Here is a 24,028-nt window from a genome sequence, read left to right as displayed (position 1 = left end):
TTTGTTTAGGCAAGTCAAAAATAGTTCAGAAGTAAAACTTGGCTTAACAAATCACATAATAAGTTACATGGACTCACTACATTTTTGAACGACTACCCCTTCCTCTGTCCCACATACATACATACATACATACATACATACATACATACATACATACATACATACATACATACATACATACATACATACGTAAGTTCCTTCAGTCAATAATTGAATATCAAGTACAGATCCAACTACAAAGACCAGAGGGTGTTTTTAAAGCCCCATAAAGATGGGCAGTGATTGGTAGATGGGTAATAATAACAAATCAGACATTAGATATATATTTAAGCATGGTCAAGTTAATCATTGTGCTGGGAATGATGTATTAAACAATCCAGACACATAAAATATGTAGTCGTCCTTCTAAATTGAGCTGCAGGACAAGAAGGAAACTGCTTAGGGATGTCAACATGTGGCCATTGGTGATTTAATAAACCTACAGTGTTCAATGGCTGTGAGGAATTACATTTTTTTTAAATTAATTATTAGCCAACGCCAATGGGGACAGCTAGTCTTACTGGGGTTCCGACACATAATAATGAAAAAAACATTACAGACAAAACATACTTTACAATTGACATATGTTTAAAAACATTAGCATGTAGTGTGTGTGTGTGCGTGTGCACATCAATCAGGTACACATACATGTCAATATATAAACACAACAGGTAGGTCACATGGGGGAGAGGCGTTGTGCCATGAGGTGTTGCTTTACTTGTTTTTATTAAACCAGATTTGCTGTTCACTTGCGCTATATAAGATGGAAGGGAGTTCCATGTACTTATGGCTCCGTATAATACTGTACGTTTCCTTGAATTTGTTCTGGACCTGGGGACTGTGGTGGGGTAAGTGTGTGTGTGTCAGTGACGTGTGTCAGTTCATTATGGAAACAATTTTGAATTTCCAGCACGTTAATGTCTCTTATAAAATCAAGAAGAGACACAGTCAGTCTTTCCCCAACTCTCAGACAACAGAGACTGTCATGCATGGTATTCATATCAGCCCTCTGATTACAATGAAGAGCAAGACGTGCCTCTCTGCTCTGGGCCAGCTACAGCTTAACTAGGTATTTCTAGTGCTGCCAATGGTTATTCTAACATGTAATGTCTCAGGGGGATGGATACTTATCTAATCAACATATATTAGTGTTTTCATTTTCATTCATCTTTAAAGATATCCTTTTTCTTCCACTTTGACATTACAGGGTATTTTGTGTAGATTGTTGACAAACAAATGACAATTAAATCAATTTTAAACCCACTCTGTAAGACAATAAAATGTGAAGAAATCCAAGAGGGGTATAGACTTTCTATAGACACTGTAAATCTGAAATGTCGGAATAAATCTGACATTTGTATTAAAATTGCACACACAAAAAAAGTACCAACTACTGGATGTTATTTGGGAGAAGGAATCAGCTCATCAACAACACTTACCAAATGTGGTCCAGTAACCTGAAACCAGTAAGTACGAGCACTTGAGTAAGACTATTTAGCAGTCTTTGACAGAAATAGCCACTGGATGTGCTACTACAACTCTATAATTATAACCATAGTTACACACAAACAATACTTACGAAAATAGACACCAACCAATAAAAACAGACACAGTAGAATGAATACATTGCCTTGAGCTCCATGTGTGGCTATCACAGAGCAAAGAACAAGAGTGGTAGCAATCTCCATGTTTCACCTTCTCCTTGACGATGCCACATTTACAAAACTGTATGGCTTATATACCCAAAGGCATGCCTTCAAACATCCTTATAGCACCCACAAAGTCCTTGAAAGCTGAATGTGAAAAATAATTTAATGCTCAATGTGTGAGAAATGTACCACCTTGGCTCGTGGCCATAAAGTAGCCAGTTCACATGGTGAACATATTTAATGACTTTCCGCAAACAAAATTCATGTACATTTGGGCTACAGAGGGTAAGTAAATTGTTTTAAGGATTTTTTAAATGATATAGCACATATGAAATAATGAATTTTTATGATAGTGACAAACCATTACTTTAGAACAGGCTGATAGAGAATGTGCGCAAAACACAACGCGCGTCAATTTGGCCTACAGAGCAGAAGTGAATTGTTTTAAGATAGCTAGGTGAGACAACCACATTTCAGTCATAGTAAGTACCTTTTTCTGAAAATAAAGTAGCAATGAGCATAGTCAATGTTGGTAAGAAGAGACAAATTTAGTCAGTGCTTGTAAGAAGAGACAAATTTAGTCAGTGCTTGTAAGAAGAGACAAATTTAGTCAGTGCTTGTAAGAAGAGACAAATATAGTCAGTGTGTGTAAGATGAGACAAATATAGTCAGTGTTTGTAAGAAGAGACAAATATAGTCAGTGTGTGTAAGATGAGACAAATATAGTCAGTGTTTGTAAGATGAGACAAATATAGTCAGTGTGTGTAAGATGAGACAAATATAGTCAGTGTTTGTAAGAAGAGACAAATATAGTCAGTGTGTGTAAGATGAGACAAATATAGTCAGTGTTTGTAAGATGAGACAAATATAGTCAGTGTTTGTAAGATGAGACAAATATAGTCAGTGTTTGTAAGATGAGACAAATATAGTCTGTGTTTGTAAGATGAGACAAATATAGTCAGTGTTTGTAAGAAGAGACAAGTGTGAGTGTTAGTGCATCAAGTAGTTATCATAAAGTAGGTAATGTATCAATTAATAGCCTATGGGAAAGGTCTAAACTAGTCACCATCATGGTATTCCATTCATCTTTCCTGTCTTTGACCATAGTCTTGAAGGTGACTTCAACTGTTAGTATGATGTCATCTCTGTCTACGATGGCCCTTCCATCAACTACCGACTGCTGGGGAAGCTGTGTGGAGGACAGAGCTCAACTTTTTACTCCACTGGAAATTCAACAACTGTGCAATTCAAAAGTGACAGCTCCTCAACATACAAGGGAATTCCGGTAGAGTGTCATGCAGTGGGTAAGGCACTGAAATGAGGGAAACATTCATAAAGACATTCATTGCATAGGATGTCAGAGATGAGAAATGCAAATATCAAAAATGATCAGGCCATATAAAATGCCTTCTCTTTAACTAATGAACTGATACTGATATACAGTACATGCATACTAATGGTCTGTTCATTTTAGAAGCTTGTTATAATTGCTGTATTATAATCAGTGAAGGTTCTTGTAGATACATCTGTGGCTATCAGGTCAGCAACCGGTCCTGCTCGTCTTCCTGTGAATACAGGGGAGACTGTTGCCAGGACTATCAACAACCACAATATTGTAACAGTGAGTGCTCTTCCTCCGTTAAAATGTTAGCTTCTGTACCATTTGATCTACTTTGTATAGAGTACAGTCCTGGCACAACCGCAGAACCCAACACCGATGCTCAAACCAAAATATCTGCAACCACAAGTATTTCTCTCCCAAAACTGAAACCTGTAAAACTTTCAGCTTTGCCAGCATATAGTTTGGCGACCCGTGTTGAAAATGCTGACCATATCAATAGTAAAATGTGCATGTTTTAAACATTTAGCCTCACAAGTGATATTATAGTTTCTAAATTGCTTTCTGTCATACAGCTCAGGCTTCCTGTAGGTACAACTGTGGTTACAATTTTGGAAGCTGTTCATGCTCCAGCTCCTGTCAATACTATGGCAGCTGTTGCTATGACTACACAAGTATGAGTCTAATACAGTAGATCAGAAGGTTCAGGTATTCTCTGTGAGAAAGCATACTACAAAGTTGGAAAGGATTTGATTTGCAGTATTTGCTTTGATTTGAATGTGGCTAAATTCTGGGTAAGAATACAAATACTGTATCTGCCACCAAGACTTGGGTTGCTCTTCAATTCTAAAATAAATATGCAAAGTCCCAGGTAATCCAAAAATAATCAGAAAATAATATTGTAACAGTGGATGTAGCAACCGGAGGCATTTCTTCAGCTGTTTCAGAATGTTGCTGTACAACTAGCATATTTCAAAAAAATTCGCTTAAATCATTTTTCATATTTCAAAGCTTTTTGGAGAATGTAATATAATGTAACATAAAAAAGAAATCATAAATAATCAAATGCTTTGTTCATGTACAAAGCCTTGGTCCGACAAATAAATAGTTAACTGGATTTACAGTAACTTTGAGTAGTGTGGTGTTATTAGAACTAACTTAGTAAGGAAATTACTTTCTGTCCTGCAGGGGCTTCCTGTAGGTACAACTGTGGTTACAATTTTGGAAGTTGCTCCTGTCAACACTATGGAAACTGTTGCCATGACTACAGCAGTAAGTGTAAGTGTCTGAGACAGACATTAGATTGGATGAGTCCTTTGATTCTATGTGAAAGAGCAAACTTCAAAGTTTGCAGAAAAAAAAAAAATTCGGGGCACAAATACTAACCCCTGCTACCAAGACTTGGGTTGCGCATCCACTCTAAGTAGGCCTATGTAAAATATGTACCAGATAATCTGAAAATAATATTGAATCATACATCCAGTTAATATGCAGTTGAAGTTTAGCTTTGAACAATCTTAAAAAATGAATGCAGTAGTACCAGTCACACACCCCCTAAATGACTTTAAGCACCATTGCATTTACTCCAGTTTGGTTTGGATATTTCTCATTCTTATGTTTTCCTTCACACAGTGTACTGCCCCACCACCACACCAGATATTCCAGCCACATCAGCTATTTCAACTTCCCATAACATCCATTAAAAAAGTTGACTCAACAAGCTGTAGAATGACAGAACACAAGTAAAGATCAATGTGCAACTACATAAACCTTTGACACCATATGTGATTTACTGTAGACGATCTATAGTAAATCACATATCACATACAATTCCAAGATGGCTTAGCAGTTCAGACGTCATTTTTGTCCTCGTACTGTCTTGTCCTGTATATATATATTTACACCTTCTTCGCATATCTTTTATATTTTTTTATTATCCAAGAACTCAACTACAAAAGCTTTCCTGCAACCCGCCTCACCAATTTCAACAAAAAAGTATTATTTACCTCAAATCTGAAAATCCACAGTGAAGCTAACCAGGGGCTAATCAGAAGTTAGCCAGAAAGCTAACCAGAAGTTAGCCGAAAGCTAGCCGAAAGCTAATTTGAAGCTGCCCAGAAGTTAGCCGGCTTGCTGGCTAGCGTTGGTGTTTCAGCTGCCCACGTTTTGTGGTCATCACCCGGCTATTCCTTTAGCTCGATAATCTACCGGCACTTTTGTGCAACGCGACTCGGACCGGAGCATACCGGGCCTTTTTTTTCTATCAGTTTCCCCGGATTTCAGCCGCAGGCTCTGGACATTTGCACCTTGATTTCGCAGCTAGCTAGCTGCAAACCGTGTGACTATTGGCTTACGTCGATCCCGGAGCAAACTTAAATTATTCCGGAGCTAGCCAGCTGAGGAGTTCCATCAGCCATTCCTGGGCTACAGTCACCTATCCGGACCCGTTTTTTTTTTTGCTGCAGATACGGAGCCCCACCGGGCCTTCACGATTGACTGCCGACGTTATCTGCCCGAGGGAGTTATCCAACTGGCACCTCCGTCGCGACGTTACCTGAACGCTCACCTGGGGCCCGCTAATCGTTAGCTGTCTTATCGGCTGCTATCTTAATAAGTATTTCGGACAATTTTTTTTGTTTTTTTTCTTGGGTCACTATATCTATTTTGCCAATTGGATTGATCCCCTCTACAAGACACGGAACCCCACTAATCTACCGACGGAAACGCACGAGGTGTCTAAAAATAGACCTCCATCCTATGCTATCTTGCTACCGATAGCCATCTACCCAGCCAGCTGTCTGGATCGCCGTGACCCCAACCAACCTCTACTCACTGGACCCTTATTGATCACTCGATTAAGCATGCCTCTCCTTAATGTAAATATGCCTTGTCCACTGCTGTTCTGGTTAGTGTTTATTGGCTTATTTCACTGTAGGGCCTCTAGCCCTGCTCACTATACCATATCCAACCTTTCATTTCCACCACCCACATATGCGATGACATCACCTGGTTTCAATGATGTTTCTAGAGACAATATCTCTCTCATCATCACTCAATACCTAGGTTTACCTCCACTGTATTCACAACCTACCATACCTTTGTCTGTACATTATTCCTTGAAGCTATTTTATCGCCCCCAGAAACGTCCTTTTACTCTCTGTTCTAGATGCTCTAGACGACCAATTCTCATAGCTTTTAGCCGTACCCTTATCCTACTCCTCCTCTGTTCCTCTGGTGATGTAGAGGTGAATCCAGGCCCTGCAGTACCTAGCTCCACTCCTATTCCCCAGGCGCTCTCTTTTGATGACTTCTGTAACCGTAATAGCCTTGGTTTCATGCATGTTATAATTAGAAGCCTCCTCCCTAAGTTTGTTTTGTTCACTGCTTTAGCTCACTCTGCCAACCCGGATGTTTTAGCCGTGTCTGAATCCTGGCTTAGAAAGACCACCAAAAATTCTGACATTTTCATCCCCAACTACAAGATTTTCAGACAAGATAGAACGGCCAAAGGGGGCGGTGTTGCAATCTACTGCAAAGATTGCCTGCAGAGTTCTGTTTTACTATCCAGGTCTGTTCCCAAACAATTTGAACTTCTACTTTTAAAAATCCACCTCTCTAAAAACAAGTCTCTCACCGTTGCCGCCTGCTATAGACCACCCTCTGTCCCCAGCTGTGCTCTGGACACCATATGTGAACTGATTGCCCCCCATCTATCTTCAGAGCTCGTGCTGCTAGGCGACCTAAATCTAAGCTTGATGCCCTCAATCTCACACAAATTATCAATGAACCTACCAGGTACCACCCCAATTCCGTAAACACGGGCACCCTCATAGATATCATCCTAACCAACTTGCCCTCCAAATACACCTCTGCTGTTTTCAACCAAGATCTCAGCGATCACTGCCTCATTGCCTGCACCCGTAATGGGTCAGCGGTCAAACGACCTCCACTCATCACTATCAAACGCTCCCTGAAACACTTCAGCGAGCAGGCCTTTCTGATCGACCTGGCCGATGTATCCTGGAAGGATATTGATCTCATCCCGTCAGTAGAGGATGCCTGGATATTTTAAAAAAATGCCTTCCTCACCATCTTGAATAAGCATGCCCCATTCAAGAAATTTAGAACCTGGAACAGATATAGCCCTTGGTTCTCTCCTGACCTGACTGCCCTTAACCAACAGAAAAACATCCTATGGCGTTCTGCATTAGCATCGAACAGCCCCCGTGTTATGCAACTTTTCAGGGAAGCTAGAAATCAATATACACAGGCAGTTAGATAAGCCAAGGCTAGCTTTTTCAAGCAGAAATTTGCTTCCTGCAACACAAATTCAAAAAAGTTCTGGGACACTGTAAAGTCCATGGAGAATAAGAACACCTCCTCTCAGCTTCCAACTGCACTGAAGATAGGAAACACTGTCACCACCGACAAATCCACTATAATTGAGAATTTCAATAAGCATTTTTCCACCTGGCTGCCCCTACCCCGGTCAACAGCACTGCCCTCCCCTTTGCTACTCGCCCAAGCCTTCCCCATTTCTCTTTCTCCCAAATACAGTCAGCTGATGTTCTGAAAGAGCTGCAAAATCTGGACCCTTACAAATCAGCCGGGCTAGATAATCTGGACCCTTTCTTCCTAAAACTATCTGCTGAAATTGTTGCCACCCCTATTACTAGCCTTTTCAACCTCTCTTTCGTGTCGTCTGAGATTCCCAAAGATTGGAAAGCAGCTGCGGTTATCCCCCTCATCAAAGGGGGGGACACTCTTGACCCCAACAGCTACAGACCTATATCTATCCTACCCTGCCTTTCTAAGGTCTTCGAAAGCCAAGTCAACAAACAGATTACTGACCATTTCGAATCCCACCATACCTTCTCCACTATGCAATCTGGTTTCAGAGCTGGCCATGGGTGCACCTCAGCCACGCTCAAGGTCATAAACGATATCTTAACCGCCATCGATAGGAAACAATACTGTGCAGTCGTATTCATTGACCTGGCCAAGGCTTTTGACTCTGTCAATCACCACATCCTCATCGGCAGACTCGACAGCCTTGGTTTCTCTAATGATTGCCTCGCCTGGTTCACCAACTACTTCTCTGATCGAGTTCAGTGTGTCAAATCGGAGGGTCTGTTGTCCGGGCCTCTGGCAGTCTCTATGGGGGTGCCACAGGGTTCAATTCTTGGACCGACTCTCTTCTCTGTATACATCAATGATGTCGCTCTTGCTGCTGGTGATTCTCTGATCCATCTCTACGCAGACGACACTATTCTGTATACTTCTGGCCCTTCTTCTGACACTGTGTTAACAACCCTCCAGGCGAGCTTCAATGCCATACAACTCTCCTTCCGTGGCCTCCATTTGCTCTTAAATACAAGTAAAACTAAATGCATGCTCTTCAACCGATTGCTGCCTGCACCTGCCCGCCTGTCCAACATCACTATTCTGGACGGCTCTGACTTAGAATATGTGGACAACTACAAATACCTAGGTGTCTGGTTAGACTGTAAACTCTCCTTCCAGACTCACATCAAACATCTCCAATCCAAAGTTAAATCTAGAATTGGCTTCCTATTCCGCAACAAAGCATCCTTCACTCATGCTGCCAAACATACCCTTGTAAAACTGACCATCCTACCAATCCTCGACTTCGGTGATGTCATTTACAAAATAGCCTCCAAAACCCTACTCAATAAATTGGATGCAGTCTATCACAGTGCCATCCGTTTTGTCACCAAAGCCCCATATACTACCCACCACTGCGACCTGTACACTCTCGTTGGCTGGCCCTCGCTTCATACTCGTCGTCAAACCCACTGGCTCCAGGTCATCTACAAGACCCTGCTAGGTAAAGTCCCCCCTTATCTCAGCTCGCTGGTCACCATAGCAGCACCTACCTGTAGCACGCGCTCCAGCAGGTATATCTCTCTGGTCACCCCCAAAACCAATTCTTCCTTTGGCCGCCTCTCCTTCCAGTTCTCTGCTGCCAATGACTGGAATGAACTACAAAAATCTCTGAAACTGGAAACACTTATCTCCCTCACTGGCTTTAAGCACCAGCTGTCAGAGCAGCTCATAGATTACTGCACCTGTACATAGCCCATCTATAATTTAGCCCAAACAACTACCTCTTTTTTATTTTTATTTTTTATTTCACCTTTATTTAACCAGGTAGGCTAGTTGAGAACAAGTTCTCATTTGCAACTGCGACCTGGCCAAGATAAAGCATAGCAGTGTGAACAGACAACAACACAGAGTTACACATGGAGTAAACAATAGACGAGTCAATAACATGGTAGAAAAAAGAGAATCTATATACAATGTGTGCAAAAGGCATGAGGTAGGCAATAAATCGAATAATTACAATTTAGCAGATTAACACTGGAGTGATAAATCATCAGACGATCATGTGCAAGAAGAGATACTGGTGTGCAAAAGAGCAGAAAAGTAAATAAATAAAAGCAGTATGGGGGTGAGGTAGGTAAATTGGGTGGGTAGTTTACAGATGGACTATGTACAGCTGCAGCGATCGGTTAGCTGCTCGGATAGCAGATTTTTAAAGTTGTTGAGGGAGATAAAAGTCTCCAACTTCAGAGATTTTTGCAATTCGTTCCAGTCGCAGGCAGCAGAGAACTGGAAGGAAAGGCGTCCAAATGAGGTTTTGGCTTTAGGGATGATCAGTGAGATACACCTGCTGCAGCGCGTGCTACGGGTGGGTGTAGCCATCGTGACCAGTGAACTGAGATAATGCGGCACTTTGCCTAGCATAGCCTTGTAGATGACCTGGAGCCAGTGGGTCTGACGACGAACATGTAGCGAGGGCCAGCCGACTAGGGCATACAGGTCGCAGTGGTGGGTCGTATAAGGTGCTTTAGTAACAAAACGGATGGCACTGTGATAAACTGCATCCAGTTTGCTGAGTAGAGTATTGGAAGCTATTTTGTAGATGACATCTCCGAAGTCGAGGATCGGTAGGATAGTCAGTTTTACTAGGGTAAGTTTGGCGGCGTGAGTGAAGGAGGCTTTGTTGCGAAATAGAAAGCCGACTCTAGATTTGATTTTGGATTGGAGATGTTTGATATGAGTCTGGAAGGAGAGTTTGCAGTCTAGCCAGACACCTAGGTACTTATAGATGTCCACATATTCTAGGTCGGAACCGTCCAGGGTGGTGATGCTAGTCGGGCGTGCGGGTGCAGGCAGCGAACGGTTGAAAAGCATGCGTTTGGTTTTACTAGCGTTTAAGAGCAGTTGGAGGCCACGGAAGGAGTGTTGTATGGCATTGAAGCTCGTTTGGAGGTTAGAGAGCACAGTGTCCAGGGAAGGGCCGGAAGTATACAGAATGGTGTCGTCTGCGTAGAGGTGGATCAGGGAATCGCCCTCAGCAAGAGCAACATCATTGATGTATACAGAGAAGAGAGTCGGCCCGAGAATTGAACCCTGTGGTACCCCCATAGAGACTGCCAGAGGACCGGACAACATGCCCTCCGATTTGACACACTGAACTCTGTCTGCAAAGTAGTTGGTGAACCAGGCAAGGCAGTCATTAGAAAAACCGAGGCTATTGAGTCTGCCGATAAGAATATGGTGATTGACAGAGTCGAAGGCCTTGGCCAGGTCGATGAAGACGGCTGCACAGTAATGTCTTTTATCGATGGCGGTTATGATATCGTTTAGTACCTTGAGCGTGGCTGAGGTGCACCCGTGACCGGCTCGGAAACCGGATTGCACAGCGGAGAAGGTACGGTGGGATTCGAGATGGTCAGTGATCTGTTTGTTGACTTGGCTTTCGAAGACCTTAGCTAGGCAGGGCAGGATGGATATAGGTCTGTAACAGTTTGGGTCCAGGGTGTCTCCCCCTTTGAAGAGGGGGATGACAGCGGCAGCTTTCCAATCCTTGGGGATCTCAGATGATACGAAGGAGAGGTTGAACATGCTGGTAATAGGGGGTGCGACAATGGCAGCGGACAGTTTCAGAAATAGGGGGCCCAGATTGTCAAGCCCAGCTGATTTGTATGGGTCCAGGTTTTCCAGCTCTTTCAGAACATCTGCTATCTGGATATGGGTAAAGGAGAAGCTGGGGAGGCTTGGGCGAGTAGCAGCGGGGGGGGCGGGGCTGTTGGCCAAGGTTGGAGTCGCCAGGTGGAAGGCATGGCCAGCCATTGAGAAATGTTTGTTGAAGTTTTCGATTATCACGGACTTATCAGTGGTGACCGTGTTATCTAGCCTCAGTGCAGTGGGCAGCTGGGAGGAGGTGCTCTTGTTTTCCATGGACTTTACAGTATCCCAGAACTTTTTGGAGTTAGAGCTACAGGATGCAAATTTCTGCTTGAAAAAGCTGGCCTTTGCTTTCCTGACTGACTGCGTGTATTGGTTCCTGACTTCCCTGAACAGTTGCATATCACGGGGGCTCTTCGATGCTATTGCAGTTCGCCACAGGATGTTTTTGTGCTGGTCAAGGGCAGTCAGGTCTGGAGTGAACCAAGGGCTATATCTGTTCTTGGTTCTGCATTTTTTGAACGGAGCGTGCTTGTCTAATATGGTGAGGAAGTAACTTTTAAAGAATGACCAGGCATCCTCAACTGACGGGATGAGGTCAATATCCTTCCAGGGTACCCGGGCCAGGTCGATTAGAAAGGCCTGCTCGCAGAAGTGTTTCAGGGAGCGTTTGACAGTGATGAGGGGTGGTCGTTTGACCGTGGACCCGTGGCGGATACAGGCAATGAGGCAGTGATCGCTGAGATCTTGATTGAAGACAGCAGAGGTGTATTTGGAGGGCAAGTTGGTCAGGATAATGTCTATTAGGGTGCCCATGTTTACGGATTTAGGGTTGGACCTGGTGGGTTCCTTGATGATTTGTGTGAGATTGAGGGCATCAAGCTTAGATTGTAGGACTGCCGGGGTGTTAAGCATATCCCAGTTTAGGTCACCTAACAGAACAAACTCTGAAGCTAGATGGGGAGCGATCAATTCACAGATGGTGTCCAGGGCACAGCTGGGAGCTGAGGGGGGTCGGTAGCAGGCGGCAACAGTGAGAGACTTATTTCTGGAGAGATTCATTTTTAAAATTAGAAGTTCGAACTGTTTGGGCATAGACTTGGAAAGTATGACAGAACTTTGCAGGCTATCTCTGCAGTAGATTGCAACTCCTCCCCCTTTGGCAGTTCTATCTTGACGGAAAGTGTTATAGTTGGGTATGGAAATCTCAGAGTTTTTGGTGGCCTTCCTAAGCCAGGATTCAGACACGGCAAGGACATCAGGGTTGGCAGAGTGTGCTAAAGCGGTGAGTAAGGCAAACTTGGGGAGGAGGCTTCTGATGTTGACATGCATGAGGCCAAGGCTTTACCTACTGTATTTATTTATTTATTTATTTTGCTCCTTTGCACCCCATTAATCTCCATTATTTCTATCTCTACTTTTTTCTATCTCTACTATCTCTACTTTTTTTTTAATTTTTTTTTTTTTACTTGCTATATTGTATTTATTTCGCCACCATGGCCTTTTTATATTTTTATTTATTTATATATATATTTTGTTTGCCTTCACCTCCCTTATCTCACCTCACTTGCTCATATTGTATATAGACTTATTTTTCACTGTATTATTGACTGTATGTTTGTTTTACTCCATGTGTAACTATGTGTTGTATGTGTCGAACTGCTTTGCTTTGTCTTGGCCAGGTCGCAATTGTAAATGAGAACGTGTTCTCAATTTGCCTACCTGGTTAAATAAAGGTGAAATAAAAAAACAAAATAAAACATATGGTGTCAAGAGGGATCTCTCTTGAAGTCATTTAAATGGATTTTGTGTTTCATTGCTCTTCCCAAGTCTCAGGGACTCGCCCCACCTGTGGAGGAAATCTGCATGGCTCTGGTTTCATCTCCAGTCCCTACTATCCAGAATATTCCCATGACAACACCTACTGTGTATGGGATCTATCAGCCCCATCTGGCCTAAGGATCTTCCTGTCGTTTACTGACCTGGAGTGAGTGAAGATTCCTCTTCAGAAATGGTTCCTGTGATTAACCTCATTTGTTTAATCTTAATGTAAAAGATTTGAGAAAGCTTCAGCTTGACAGTTCCCTTTCAAGAACAATCTAATGGATTTCAATCATTCTGAATGTGCATGAAGACAGATCTTGAAATGAAGTTCACATTGACATCTATTTCAAAGTCCCCTACACAGTAAATGTATGCTCTTTGTTGGTTCAGGTTGGAGAACTGCTGCTACTGTTATTAAATCTCCGTGTACGATGGGTCATCTGTGTACTCGTCTGATACGCACAATCTGACTTCAACAATGGCACCTCTTTGGATGCCTACCACTCTAACTACATGACGGTTGTCTTCCCCTCCGACTACTCAGAGGTCAGCAGGGGATTCAGGGCCATGTTCAGCAGCTCCCTCACATGCAGTTGATCGAACACATTTATCTCAGGTATTCTGACATCGATATTAAAGCTTAGGAACTTAGGTTGATTTTATTTATGTTGTTGTGTTTCAGGTGAAATGGACTGCTCCTCAGACAACATGAACATAGTGATTCAAAGATCCAACCCGAACTCAATGGGCTACGACACCTACAACTTGTTCCTGAACGACCAGCACCTCAGGTCAACAGCTAGCAGGTGTTGATCGGGAAGCTGAGCCAACGAACGGTAAATTAATTCACCAAAAGCAAAGCGATTACTACTATGTTTGGTATGTAAAAATCTACATAGAGCTCTATCTATGGTGCTGCAAATGTTTAATGAACAGTGGATATAGTTACATCGACTAGCATCTACATTTCCCAATCACTTTCTATTTCTTGTCCAATAACTTTTTTTTGCCTCACACTCTAAACAGTTTGAGAATGGGAGAGTAGATTACACCAACGCCATCCATGCCTACCGGTCCGACTCAGGCGAGGTCACACACCTTTCTCATTTCATGCTGCGAGTGGTATGTCGTATGGAGCAGGACTAGATTATCTACAAGACCATGCATGATGGGGATAACAGTACCATCACAGGCACGGGCAGATTCTATGGCACAATGGCCCTCTTTACCAGCAGCAACTTCTACACCCAGATAGCCCAGACTCCATACGAAATTACCCTCAACCAGAACTTGTACATCCAGGTCCATCTGAGGAGGTCCGACAGCAGCCTACATGTTGATGGACACCTGTGTGTCCTCTCCCTCCCATCATGACTTCCAAACCAGATGCTACGACCTGGTGCGCAACGGGTAAGAAACAGACTGCTGACCTGCAGAGCCATAGATATTGTGGAGAAGGAAACATTCTGGGTCCTATACTTTATCAACAAGTGCTTATTCTTCAAGGATCTTGATAAAATAAAAGTTTGTTTCTGATGCACCCGGCGCTACACCTTTGGTACCAGTGGCGACACCCGCTTCACCTTCCAGGCCTTCAAGTTCCTGTGAGCCCACGAGTTTGTGTACCTGCAGTGTAAGGTCATCATTTGTTAAGCCACCGACTACAACTCCCGCTGCCGCCGAGACAGCCGCAAGGCAAGGGACCCTCCCAGGAGAGCCACACCCTGGTCCTAGGACCCATCCAGCCCAAAGGTCAGAAGTCAACTCCTAGTAGGGCCATGAAGTCAGGATTTCTCTAGACATACATGGGACATACTAACCTGGGCACAGATCTGTATGGGCTAATATTTGCTGCTGATGTTTGCTTTAGGCTGTTGAAAATTCTCAAACAATTTGGAGCACTGTCATAGTCTTCTGAATTGTATGTATGTTATCGCTCTGGTTCAGACACAATGTCGACATAAACAGGTCTTCCTTTCCTCAGATCTGGAGAAGCCAGATGAGACAGTGTCTGATAAGGAAGAGTTCCAGGCTAAGGTGGAAGCGTAAGACTAAGCTGACCAGCCTCAAACTATAATCATTAAAACTATCAATTCATTTCACCTGAGAAAATAGTATATTCACTGCTACTGTACACAATCATATATGTCTTTGCTACTTTGGTAAAATGATTAAAAGCATTCTCAAAAGACAATTATTGGTGTCTGAACATCTTATTCCATGTGCTAGCATTGAAAAAGATCAAATATGTGACATTTCGTATTCTGACAATGTTAATTCAGAGACACCAAGAAAAAGGACAAAAGATAGTTGAGACAAAGAAACGATCTGTTAGAAAACACTTTACTCAGAAATGTGTTAATGTTTCCTCTCACATAAAATGATTTGACCGCCAAAACACTTCAACATTCACCTGTCCCATATAAGACAACACAAACAAATTCCCTTACAGGTGTTTCTTCTTCTGTGAACCTCCCCTTTACATTACTCCTCCAACATTGGATGCCTGTAAGCATGTTGACATGCAACTAGTCCTAGAAACAGTAACTATTTTCTTCACAAATGTTGCTATGCAACAGACAACAGTATCCAATGTAAAACAACCCTGCTAAGGCAGTAATCTTCACTTCAGCATAATGTCAACGTCATTGACAACACCCATCAGGCCAGAAAATGTAGAATAGAACACTTAACCAATATCAAAAAAAGCATTGAGATCCACAATATGCAATGCCTTGATTAATGCCGGACAGGAGGAATCCTAAGGCATAGCATGTATGCTAAAACATGGCATCTCTGGTGCTACTTGGCAATTCTGAACTCAATAGACATGACAAAGGAGGAGACACAGATATGGTGATACTGCTTTGACAGTAAAGGTGTTAGATCTCGCAATGACATATGTTATTTAAAGGTCAGAATATAACATGATGTATAGGTTAGGCTTTATTCTATGCAACACCCAAATAACAAAAAGATGCTAAAATAAGAAAAGCACTTATTGTCACATACACCGGAGAGGTGCAGTGAAATGTTTTGTTGTACAAGGTCCGCCACAGTAGTACGGTGTCCCTGGAGCAAATTAGGGTTAAGTGCCTTGCTCAAGGGCACAGATTTTTCTCCTTGTTGGCCTGGCATTCAAACCTGCGACCATTCAGTTACTGGCCCAACGCTCTAACCGCTAGGCTATCTACCAGTGGTTAAAGTAGGGCACTGTCTACCGATCCATCACAAATGACAAGAGGACACCCTCATCTGAAGAAAACGAACGCAAAAACATCTCAACATATAAGATGTGTCCATTTCAGTACAGGTAAAGAGATTGTGAATATCGCAGGCACTGTTGGGAGGCATGAATGGTGGTCTTTCACTCTGAAATGGTTTAGTTGGTATGGTTACAGCCACTAAAGAGCACTCTCACAAAGGCGTTAGCATCATTTAGAACTATGTTCGTAAGGCTGAAAATAGTGTTCATGTCAAAAACCCACATGAGGAATGTTCATGATCAAACAGGTCAAGTGAGTTATACCTCTAAACCACTCCATCCCTACACTCTAGCTACAAATGCATGGGCACTGTCAAATATGTTATTATCCCCCTATAAAATCAAATTCACTACATGGAATTTGCAGAGGCTACATCAAGGCCAGTTTCAGAAAGTTCAACAGCAATAAATAAAATCACCATCATGGAATTAAATAAAAACAACCTCCATTCATTCTCTCCAGTCACTGACCCGGCAACAAGTCACTGCTTATGCTGCCCCCTGGCAAAATGGCAGGCAAAGTCGTACTTGCTCCTGCACCTGTGGCCACAGATGTTGCACTGGAAGGGGTTCTCATAGCCGTGGCAGCCCATGTGGATGGTGTACAGGATGTTATCAGGAAAGTAGATGTCACAGTGCTGGCAGTGGTGCAGCATCTGGGGGTCTTGATGCAGAGAGGGCAGGCCCGGGGCTGGTGTGCTGGGCTGGCTGTTGGTGATGCTGGGGGTACTGGTGCGCCCACTGTGCTCACTGCAGGGATCAGCCCCGGGGCTGCAGTTGCTGTGTGGTGGGGGCCTGGGCTCTGGGGTGATGGAGGAGGAAGAGGCGTGGGCAGTGCTGGCTGACACAGCAGTAGTGGCTGGGTGAGGCTGCTGGATGAGGAAGGGCTTCTCGTCCACACAGGACTCTGCACCTGGAGACATGGGAGGCTGCTGGGTCTGGACTTCAGCCTCTGAGGGCAGGCTGGCCAGCTGGCCGGCCAGGGTCGAGAGTTGGTTGAGGGGGTTTTCCATGACCAGGTTGTGGTGATGATTGTGGTGGTCGTCCATTGAGCTACCATCTCCACCAGCGCCCTGGTTGTCGTATGTCTCCTGGCGCAGGTGGGGCAGCTCGTGGGAGTAGTCATCCAGGTGCTCGGCCTTGTGCACCACCATGGAGGGGGGGCTGAAGTTGATGAGGAGCCGGCGACCGTACCCCAGGCTGGTCTTCTTCTGCAAGACGCTCAGCATCTTCTTGTGGGAGAGAGAGGAGCGAGCGCCCTTCATTGGTAAGAGCTTGTGCCGGCGGCGGCGGTGGTGTGACAGGTTGCTTCGGTCACTGCAGCGGAAGGAGCACAGCTCACACTTGTAAGGCTTCTCTCCTGTGTGGGAGCGCATGTGTGCCTCTAGATGGCGCAAATAAGCAGAGGCGAAGGGGCACAGGTGGCATCTGTGGGGTTTCTCTCCTGTTTGAGAAGAGGAAAGAGGGAGATAAAGAATTAGAAGGAAGAATAAGGTCTTAGGATGAAATGTTAATGTTCTTAGCTTTTTGTCATTGATTACTCTAACTAGGCCTAATGAAAATAAAGGGTGCCAGCTTTGTATAAGGGAAAATGCTCAACTAGTGATGAATCTAGTCCTATATCACCTGGTAGCATGTGCATGGTGTTATCGGGTCCATTCAAGCTCACCTGTGTGAATGCGGATGTGCTCAATTAATCGTGCTGTGCCTCTGGTGGCATAGTTACAGTAACGGCACTTGAGTTTGCCATCATATGTTCTCTCAAAGCCATCCACCAGCATCCCTGAGCCGTCGTCAAGGGACATATCTGCTGAGGGGTGGTCCAGCCCATTCTGACTGCAGTCTGCACAGGTACAGGAATAATCACAACACACAGTTTCAAGGGAAATATCTATTATAGAGAAATAATTACATTCACTAGCATTAATGGATTTTAGAATGATAGTTATGGATATAACAGTTTGGATAGTCAAATTATGGTCTGCGTGTTGATGCCATAGTTAGGCCTACCTTACACCATTCATAGACGCTAACTACCTTTCACGCCTGTTCATAAAGCTACCTTCTTCCCGGGGGACTTTTGTTAAGAGCGCTGACGCTCGGTCTGAACGGGAACACACATCGCTTACGGTACAGTTTTGGAAACATAAGGAACGTATCTTTCATATCAGTAACAAATATTAGTAATTAAAAAATGTATAGGGTTAGGGCTTCCACAAGGCCATATCTCCATGTTACAGAGCGTGTTAATGGAAGAGGGAAGATAGAAGTGACCACCTGTGTGTGTGTAACGGAAGGCCGTCAGAAATGTGTTATAACTGAAAAATACTGTTGGCTGCAACTGTGATAAAGCCTGGATGTGATATGAAAGTAAAGGGCTTTATGTTCCTAGAACTGTATCGCAAATAAAATGTTTGTGTATTTGGCTCTTTAGAGTGCCAGAGCCAGTCTACCTCTGAAACTAACAGAGTTCCTTGGACATTCTTGGCTAGGCCTACCTGCTGGTAAGTCGTCCACCTCTTTGACGCCACTGACAGAGCCTGAGATCATGTTCACATGTTGAGTCTGCTGGCTGAGATACTCTTGGAAGTCTTTGACGAAGTCCAACGTCTCTGGCTTTTCCTCGCCCATTGGAAGTTAGTGACTGTTTCAGGTGAAATAACGTTAATAAAACTGTATCCATCACAACACATTATGAATTATTATCAATATTGTCAAAAACATGACAACATATTAACATAACGTATTATTTAGCAGTTCCTTTTAGCTAACCAATGTCATCGATCATTGTGAGAGCATCCAACATTGATTGCTGGAACATCATCCAACATTGATTGCTGGAACAGCTGATCGTAACCAAGTAACCAAGGAGCTTACTTTCGTAGCTAGTCAAGTTAGCTGGCGAACCAACTTACCTTTTCAAAATGTTAGCAAAGTGTAAGTAAGCATGAATTTGTCTGTACTAAGTAACGTTAATTGACCAGTGGCGACAAATGATTGATCAGATCCGTTGTAATAGCGTTCCCATGTTGTTGTTGCGAACGGTCAGGTTAGCCAGCTCGCTAGCTAGGCTATAATATCGTTCCAGAGACAACATTGTTTTTGTTCGTCTTTCGCACAGAACAACGGTTCCGTCTAGCTACATAGGCATCACTCAACTACGGCTGTTCCTATGGAAGCTATCAATCGGGTGGTCTCTTAGCACATAAATATACAATGCAACGCTAGCTGAATCAAAACAATGAATCCGTTTGTGGGGGTGAAAGTTCATCCAGTGCATCTGCGAAATTCCTCCCGCCTGATAAGCAATAATTTCACGAAGAACTGTTCCTACGTGTAAACTGCTGTAACTAGTAGCCTACATCTTTAAAAAATAAAAAATCTGTGGTAGAACTGTAGGGTGAGTTTAATTCTTTCTCAAGATCTAATCAATACAAGTAGACTACACTAACTAACTAGATACTAAATACATATTGTAATGACCCGGCTGGGTCATAAAAGGAAAAGAGACAGACACTAGGTGTGCAGGTCAGAACACAGGTTTATTCCTAAACTGGGCTATTGTTCAGGCCACAGCCCACGCCACTAAATGCCGACATACACAATTATACCATGTCGAGTTAAGGGTCACTCTCATAGGAACAGATCAAGGCCCCGAACAGAAGAGAGAGAGATGAGACAGTAATCCCTATTTATGCATTTCCAAACCCCGCGGGATTACCCATCGTACCCCCCCAACCTTTCCATCTGTCCTGACATATTTAACCCCTGCTAGTAGCCATGAGAACCATAACACACCCACAAACACAGAACACAATACCGGGTCGTTACATAATATATATATTTTTGTCGGTGCGAAATAATAGTCACCTGTAATGAATCACCATAACGGGTCTGAACTGTCTTATTTAGCCTCGGTTTGCGACTGAGAACAATATTTGGGTCTTGGAGGCTGTGTCTCTTGTTGCAACCCGGTCTCAGAACATTTTGTAATGAAACAGCAGGGAGCAGGTCTCGAACCCTCGACCTTCTAGCCCTAAGTCCAGCGCGCTATCGACTGGGCCGAAAAAGCATGCTTAAGCGGTGGAGTCGATATCCAAGCTGAAAAACCCAGGGTCATTACACTACTCCCTCCTTTCAAAGAGCACGTCCTCTTATAGGAACACGCTCACTGACCAAGCACACGCACTGTCGTGGATGCAAGGTCCGATCACTTCTGACACCAATGTAATGAAACAGGCAGGGCGCAGGTCTGGAACCCTTGACATTCTAGCCCGAAGTCAAATCAAATCAAATGTATTTATATAGCCCTTCTTACATCAGCTGATATCTCAAAGTGCTGTACAGAAACCCAGCCTAAAACCCCAAACAGCAAGCAATGCAGATGTAGAAGCACGGTGGCTAGGGAAAACTCCCTAGAAAGGCCTAAACCTAGGAAGAAACCTAGAGAGGAACCAGGCTATGAGGGGTGGCCAGTCCTCTTCTGGCTGTGCCGGGTGGAGATTATAACAGAACATGGCCAAGATGTTCAAATGTTCATAGGTGACCAGCATGGTCAAATAATAATAATCACAGTAGTTGTCGAGGGTGCAGCAAGTCAGCACCTCAGGAGTAAATGTCAGTTGGCTTTTCATAGCCAATCATTAAGAGTATCGCTACCACTCCTGCTGTCTCTAGAGAGTTGAAAACAGCAGGTCTGGGACAGGTAGCATGTCCGATGAACAGGTCAGGGTTCCATAGCCGCAGGCAGAACAGTTGAAACTGGAGCAGCAGCACGGCCAGGTGGACTGGGGACAGCAAGGAGTCATCATGCCAGGTAGTCCTGAGGCATGGTCCTAGGGCTCAGGTTCTCCTCCGAGAGAAAGAGAGAATTAGAGAGAGCATACTTAAATTCACACAGGACACCGGATAAGACAGGAGAAGTACTCCAGATAACAAACTGACCCTAGCCCCCCGACAAATAAACTACTGCAGCATAAATACTGGAGGCTGAGACAGGAGGGGTCAGGAGACACTGTGGCCCCATCCGATGATACCCCCGGACAGGGCCAAACAGGAAGGATATAACCCCACCCACTTTGCCAAAGCACAGCCCCCACACCACTAGAGAGAAAACTTCAACCACCAACTTACCATCCTGAGACAAGGCCGAGTATAGCCCACAAAGATCTCCGCCACGGCACAACCCAGACACGGGTTGGGGGGGGGGGGGGGGGGGGGCAACCCAGACACGAAGATCACGTTAGTGTCCAGCGCGCTATCGACTGTGCCGCAAAAGCATGCTCAAACGGCAGAGTCGATATCCGTGCTTATAAACCCAGGGTCTTTACAATTTCATCCGAGACACTCCGCATGATGGTGCCACATGATGGCACCGACAGACATGGCAGTTCTGCTTCTAGCTCTTAAGCAACTTTGCTGTATTTTTTTTTTGTGTGTTTTTTTCTGACATTATTAGCCCAGAAAGTTGTTTGTGTTATTACATACAGACAGAAATAACTTTTGGATATCAGAGTGGTGGTAACTCACTAGCATTACGACCAGGAATAAGACTTTCCCGAATTGGATCCTTTGTTTGTACTCCCCAGGGCAATTTAACTTATCCCAGAGGCTGCTCCAAGACGTCGCTGCCTGCAAAGAAGAGGTATTCATAGTGGAGTTCTAGTACAATTCAGGAGGCGTGCACACCATCCACTGCTTCACAATATATTACTCACTAATGTTCGGTCTCTGGACAATAAAGTAGATGGGCTCAGGGCGAGGATCTCCTTCCAGAGAGACATCAGGGACTGTAACATACTCTGTTTCACGGAATCATGGCTCTGTCCGGATATACTGTCCTGGTCCATACAGCCAGCTGGGTTTCTCAGTACATCGCGCAGACAGGAATAAACAACTCTCCGGGAAAAAGAAAGGCGGGGTATATGTTTCATGATTAACTACTCATGGTGTAATTGTGATAACGTACAGAAACTCAAGTCCTTTTGTTCACTCGACCTAGAATACCTCACAATCAAATGCCTCACCAAGAAAATTATCTTTGTTTATAGTCACAGCCGTGTATATTCCCCCTCAAGCCGATACCACGACGGCCCTCAAGGAACTACACTGGACTTGTGCAAACTAGAAACCACATATCCATTTATTGTAGCAGGGATTTTAAGAAAGCAACTATGAGGAAAATGCTACTGAAGTTCTATCAACACATTGACTGTAGTACTGGTGCTGCTAAAACACTCGATCACTGCTACTCCAACTTCTGGGATGTCTACAAGGCCCTCCCCCACCCTCCCTTTGGCAAATCAGATCATGACCCATTTTGCTCCTCCCTTCCTTTAGGCAGAAACTCAAACAGGAAATACCAGTGCTAAGGTCTATTCAGCGCTGGTCTGACCAATCGGAATCCATGCTTCAAGATTATTTTGATGAAGCGGACTGGGATATGTTCCGGGTAGCCTCTGAGAAAAGCATTGATGTATATGCTGACACGGTGACTGAGTTCATCAGGAAGTGTATAGCGGATGTTGTTCCCACTGTGACTATTAAAACCTACCCAAATCAGAAACCGTGGATAGATGGCAGAATTTGCACAAAACTGAAAGTGCGAACCACCACATTTAACCATGGCAAGGTGACTGGGAATATGGTCGAATACAGTGTAGTTATTCCCTCCGTAAGGCAATCAAACAGGCAAAGCATCAGTACATAGACAAAGTGGAGTTGCAATTCAACTGCTCAGACTTGAGTTAAAACTTGCAAGGCTGCCGGCCCAGACGGCATCCCTAGCTGTGTCCTCAGAGCATGCACAGACCAGCTGGCTGGAGTGTTTAATGACATATTGAATCCCTCCCTATCCCCACTTTCTTCAAGATGTCTTTCTTGTACCCAAGAAAGCATATTTCACTTATCTAAATGACTATCGCCCCATAGCACTCACTTCTGTCATCATGAAGTGCTTTGAGAGGCTAGTTAAGGATCATATCACCTCTACCTTACCTGACACCCTAGACCCACTTCAATTTTCATACTGCCCCAATAGATCCACAGACGATGCAATTGCCATCTCACTACACACTGCCCTATCCCATCTGGACAAGAGGAATACCTATGTAAGATTCATGTTCATTGACTATAGCTCAGCCTTTAACACCATAGTACCCTCCAAAATCATCATTAAGCTCGAATTCCTGAATTCCACCCTGTGCAACTGGGTCCTGGACTACCTGACGTGCCGCCCCCAGGTGGTGTAGGTAGGACACAACACCTCCACTACACTGATCCTCAACACAGGGGCCCCACAAGGGTGCGTGCTCAGCCACCTCCTATACTCCCTGTTCACCCATGACTGCGTGTCCACGCATGCCTCCAACTGAATCATCAAGTTTGCAGACGACACAACAGTTGTAGGCCTGATTACCAACAATGACGAGACAGCCTACGGGGAGGATATGAGGGCCCGTATGGCCCCATTTCTTCAACCTCAGCAGGCTGAAGAAATGTGTCTTGGCCCCTAAGACCCTCAATTTTTTTTACAGATGCACAATTGAGAGCATCCTGTCGGACTGTATTACCGCCTGGTCCGGCAACTGCACTGCCTGAGGGTGGTGCGGTCTGCTCAACGCATCACCGGGCGCACACTGCCTGCCCTCCAGGACACCTACAACACCCTATGTCACAGGAAGGCCAAGATCATCAAAGACATCAACCACCCGAGCAACGACCTGTTCACCCTGGTACCATCCAGAAAGTGAGGTCAGTACAGGTGCATCAAAGCTAGCTGGGACCGAGAGACTGAAAAACAGCTTCTATCTCAAGGCCACCAGACTGTAAATAGCCGTCACTAGCCGGCTACCATCCGGTTACTCAACCCTGCACCTTCCAGGCTGCTGCCCCATATACATAGACATGGAATCACTG

General features: G+C 44.2%; 1 protein-coding gene and 1 pseudogene across 1 annotated transcript; one reads left to right on the top strand and one right to left on the bottom strand.

The window, feature by feature from the left end:
* The first annotated feature begins 14,007 nt into the window (after positions 1-14,007).
* On the top strand, positions 14,008-14,895 carry LOC129835938 (CUB and zona pellucida-like domain-containing protein 1; annotated as a pseudogene).
* A 278-nt stretch (positions 14,896-15,173) lies between these two features.
* LOC129836394 (zinc finger protein Pegasus-like) lies at positions 15,174-19,934 on the bottom strand. The gene is made up of 4 exons (XM_055902491.1): positions 19,027-19,934; positions 18,610-18,755; positions 17,781-17,954; positions 15,174-17,555 (listed from the first exon to the last, which is right to left on the bottom strand). The coding sequence occupies exons 2-4, from the start codon at positions 18,740-18,742 to the stop codon at positions 16,594-16,596; spliced, it is 1,269 nt and encodes a 422-aa protein (XP_055758466.1). The 5' UTR covers positions 18,743-18,755; positions 19,027-19,934; the 3' UTR covers positions 15,174-16,593.
* Positions 19,935-24,028: the final 4,094 nt, after the last annotated feature.

The sequence above is a fragment of the Salvelinus fontinalis genome, chromosome 37, assembly GCF_029448725.1.
Source record: "Salvelinus fontinalis isolate EN_2023a chromosome 37, ASM2944872v1, whole genome shotgun sequence".
NCBI classification, from domain to species: domain Eukaryota; kingdom Metazoa; phylum Chordata; class Actinopteri; order Salmoniformes; family Salmonidae; genus Salvelinus; species Salvelinus fontinalis.
The sequence above is the reverse complement of the archived record's forward strand: the minus strand, read 5'-3'. Positions and strand labels throughout refer to the sequence as shown.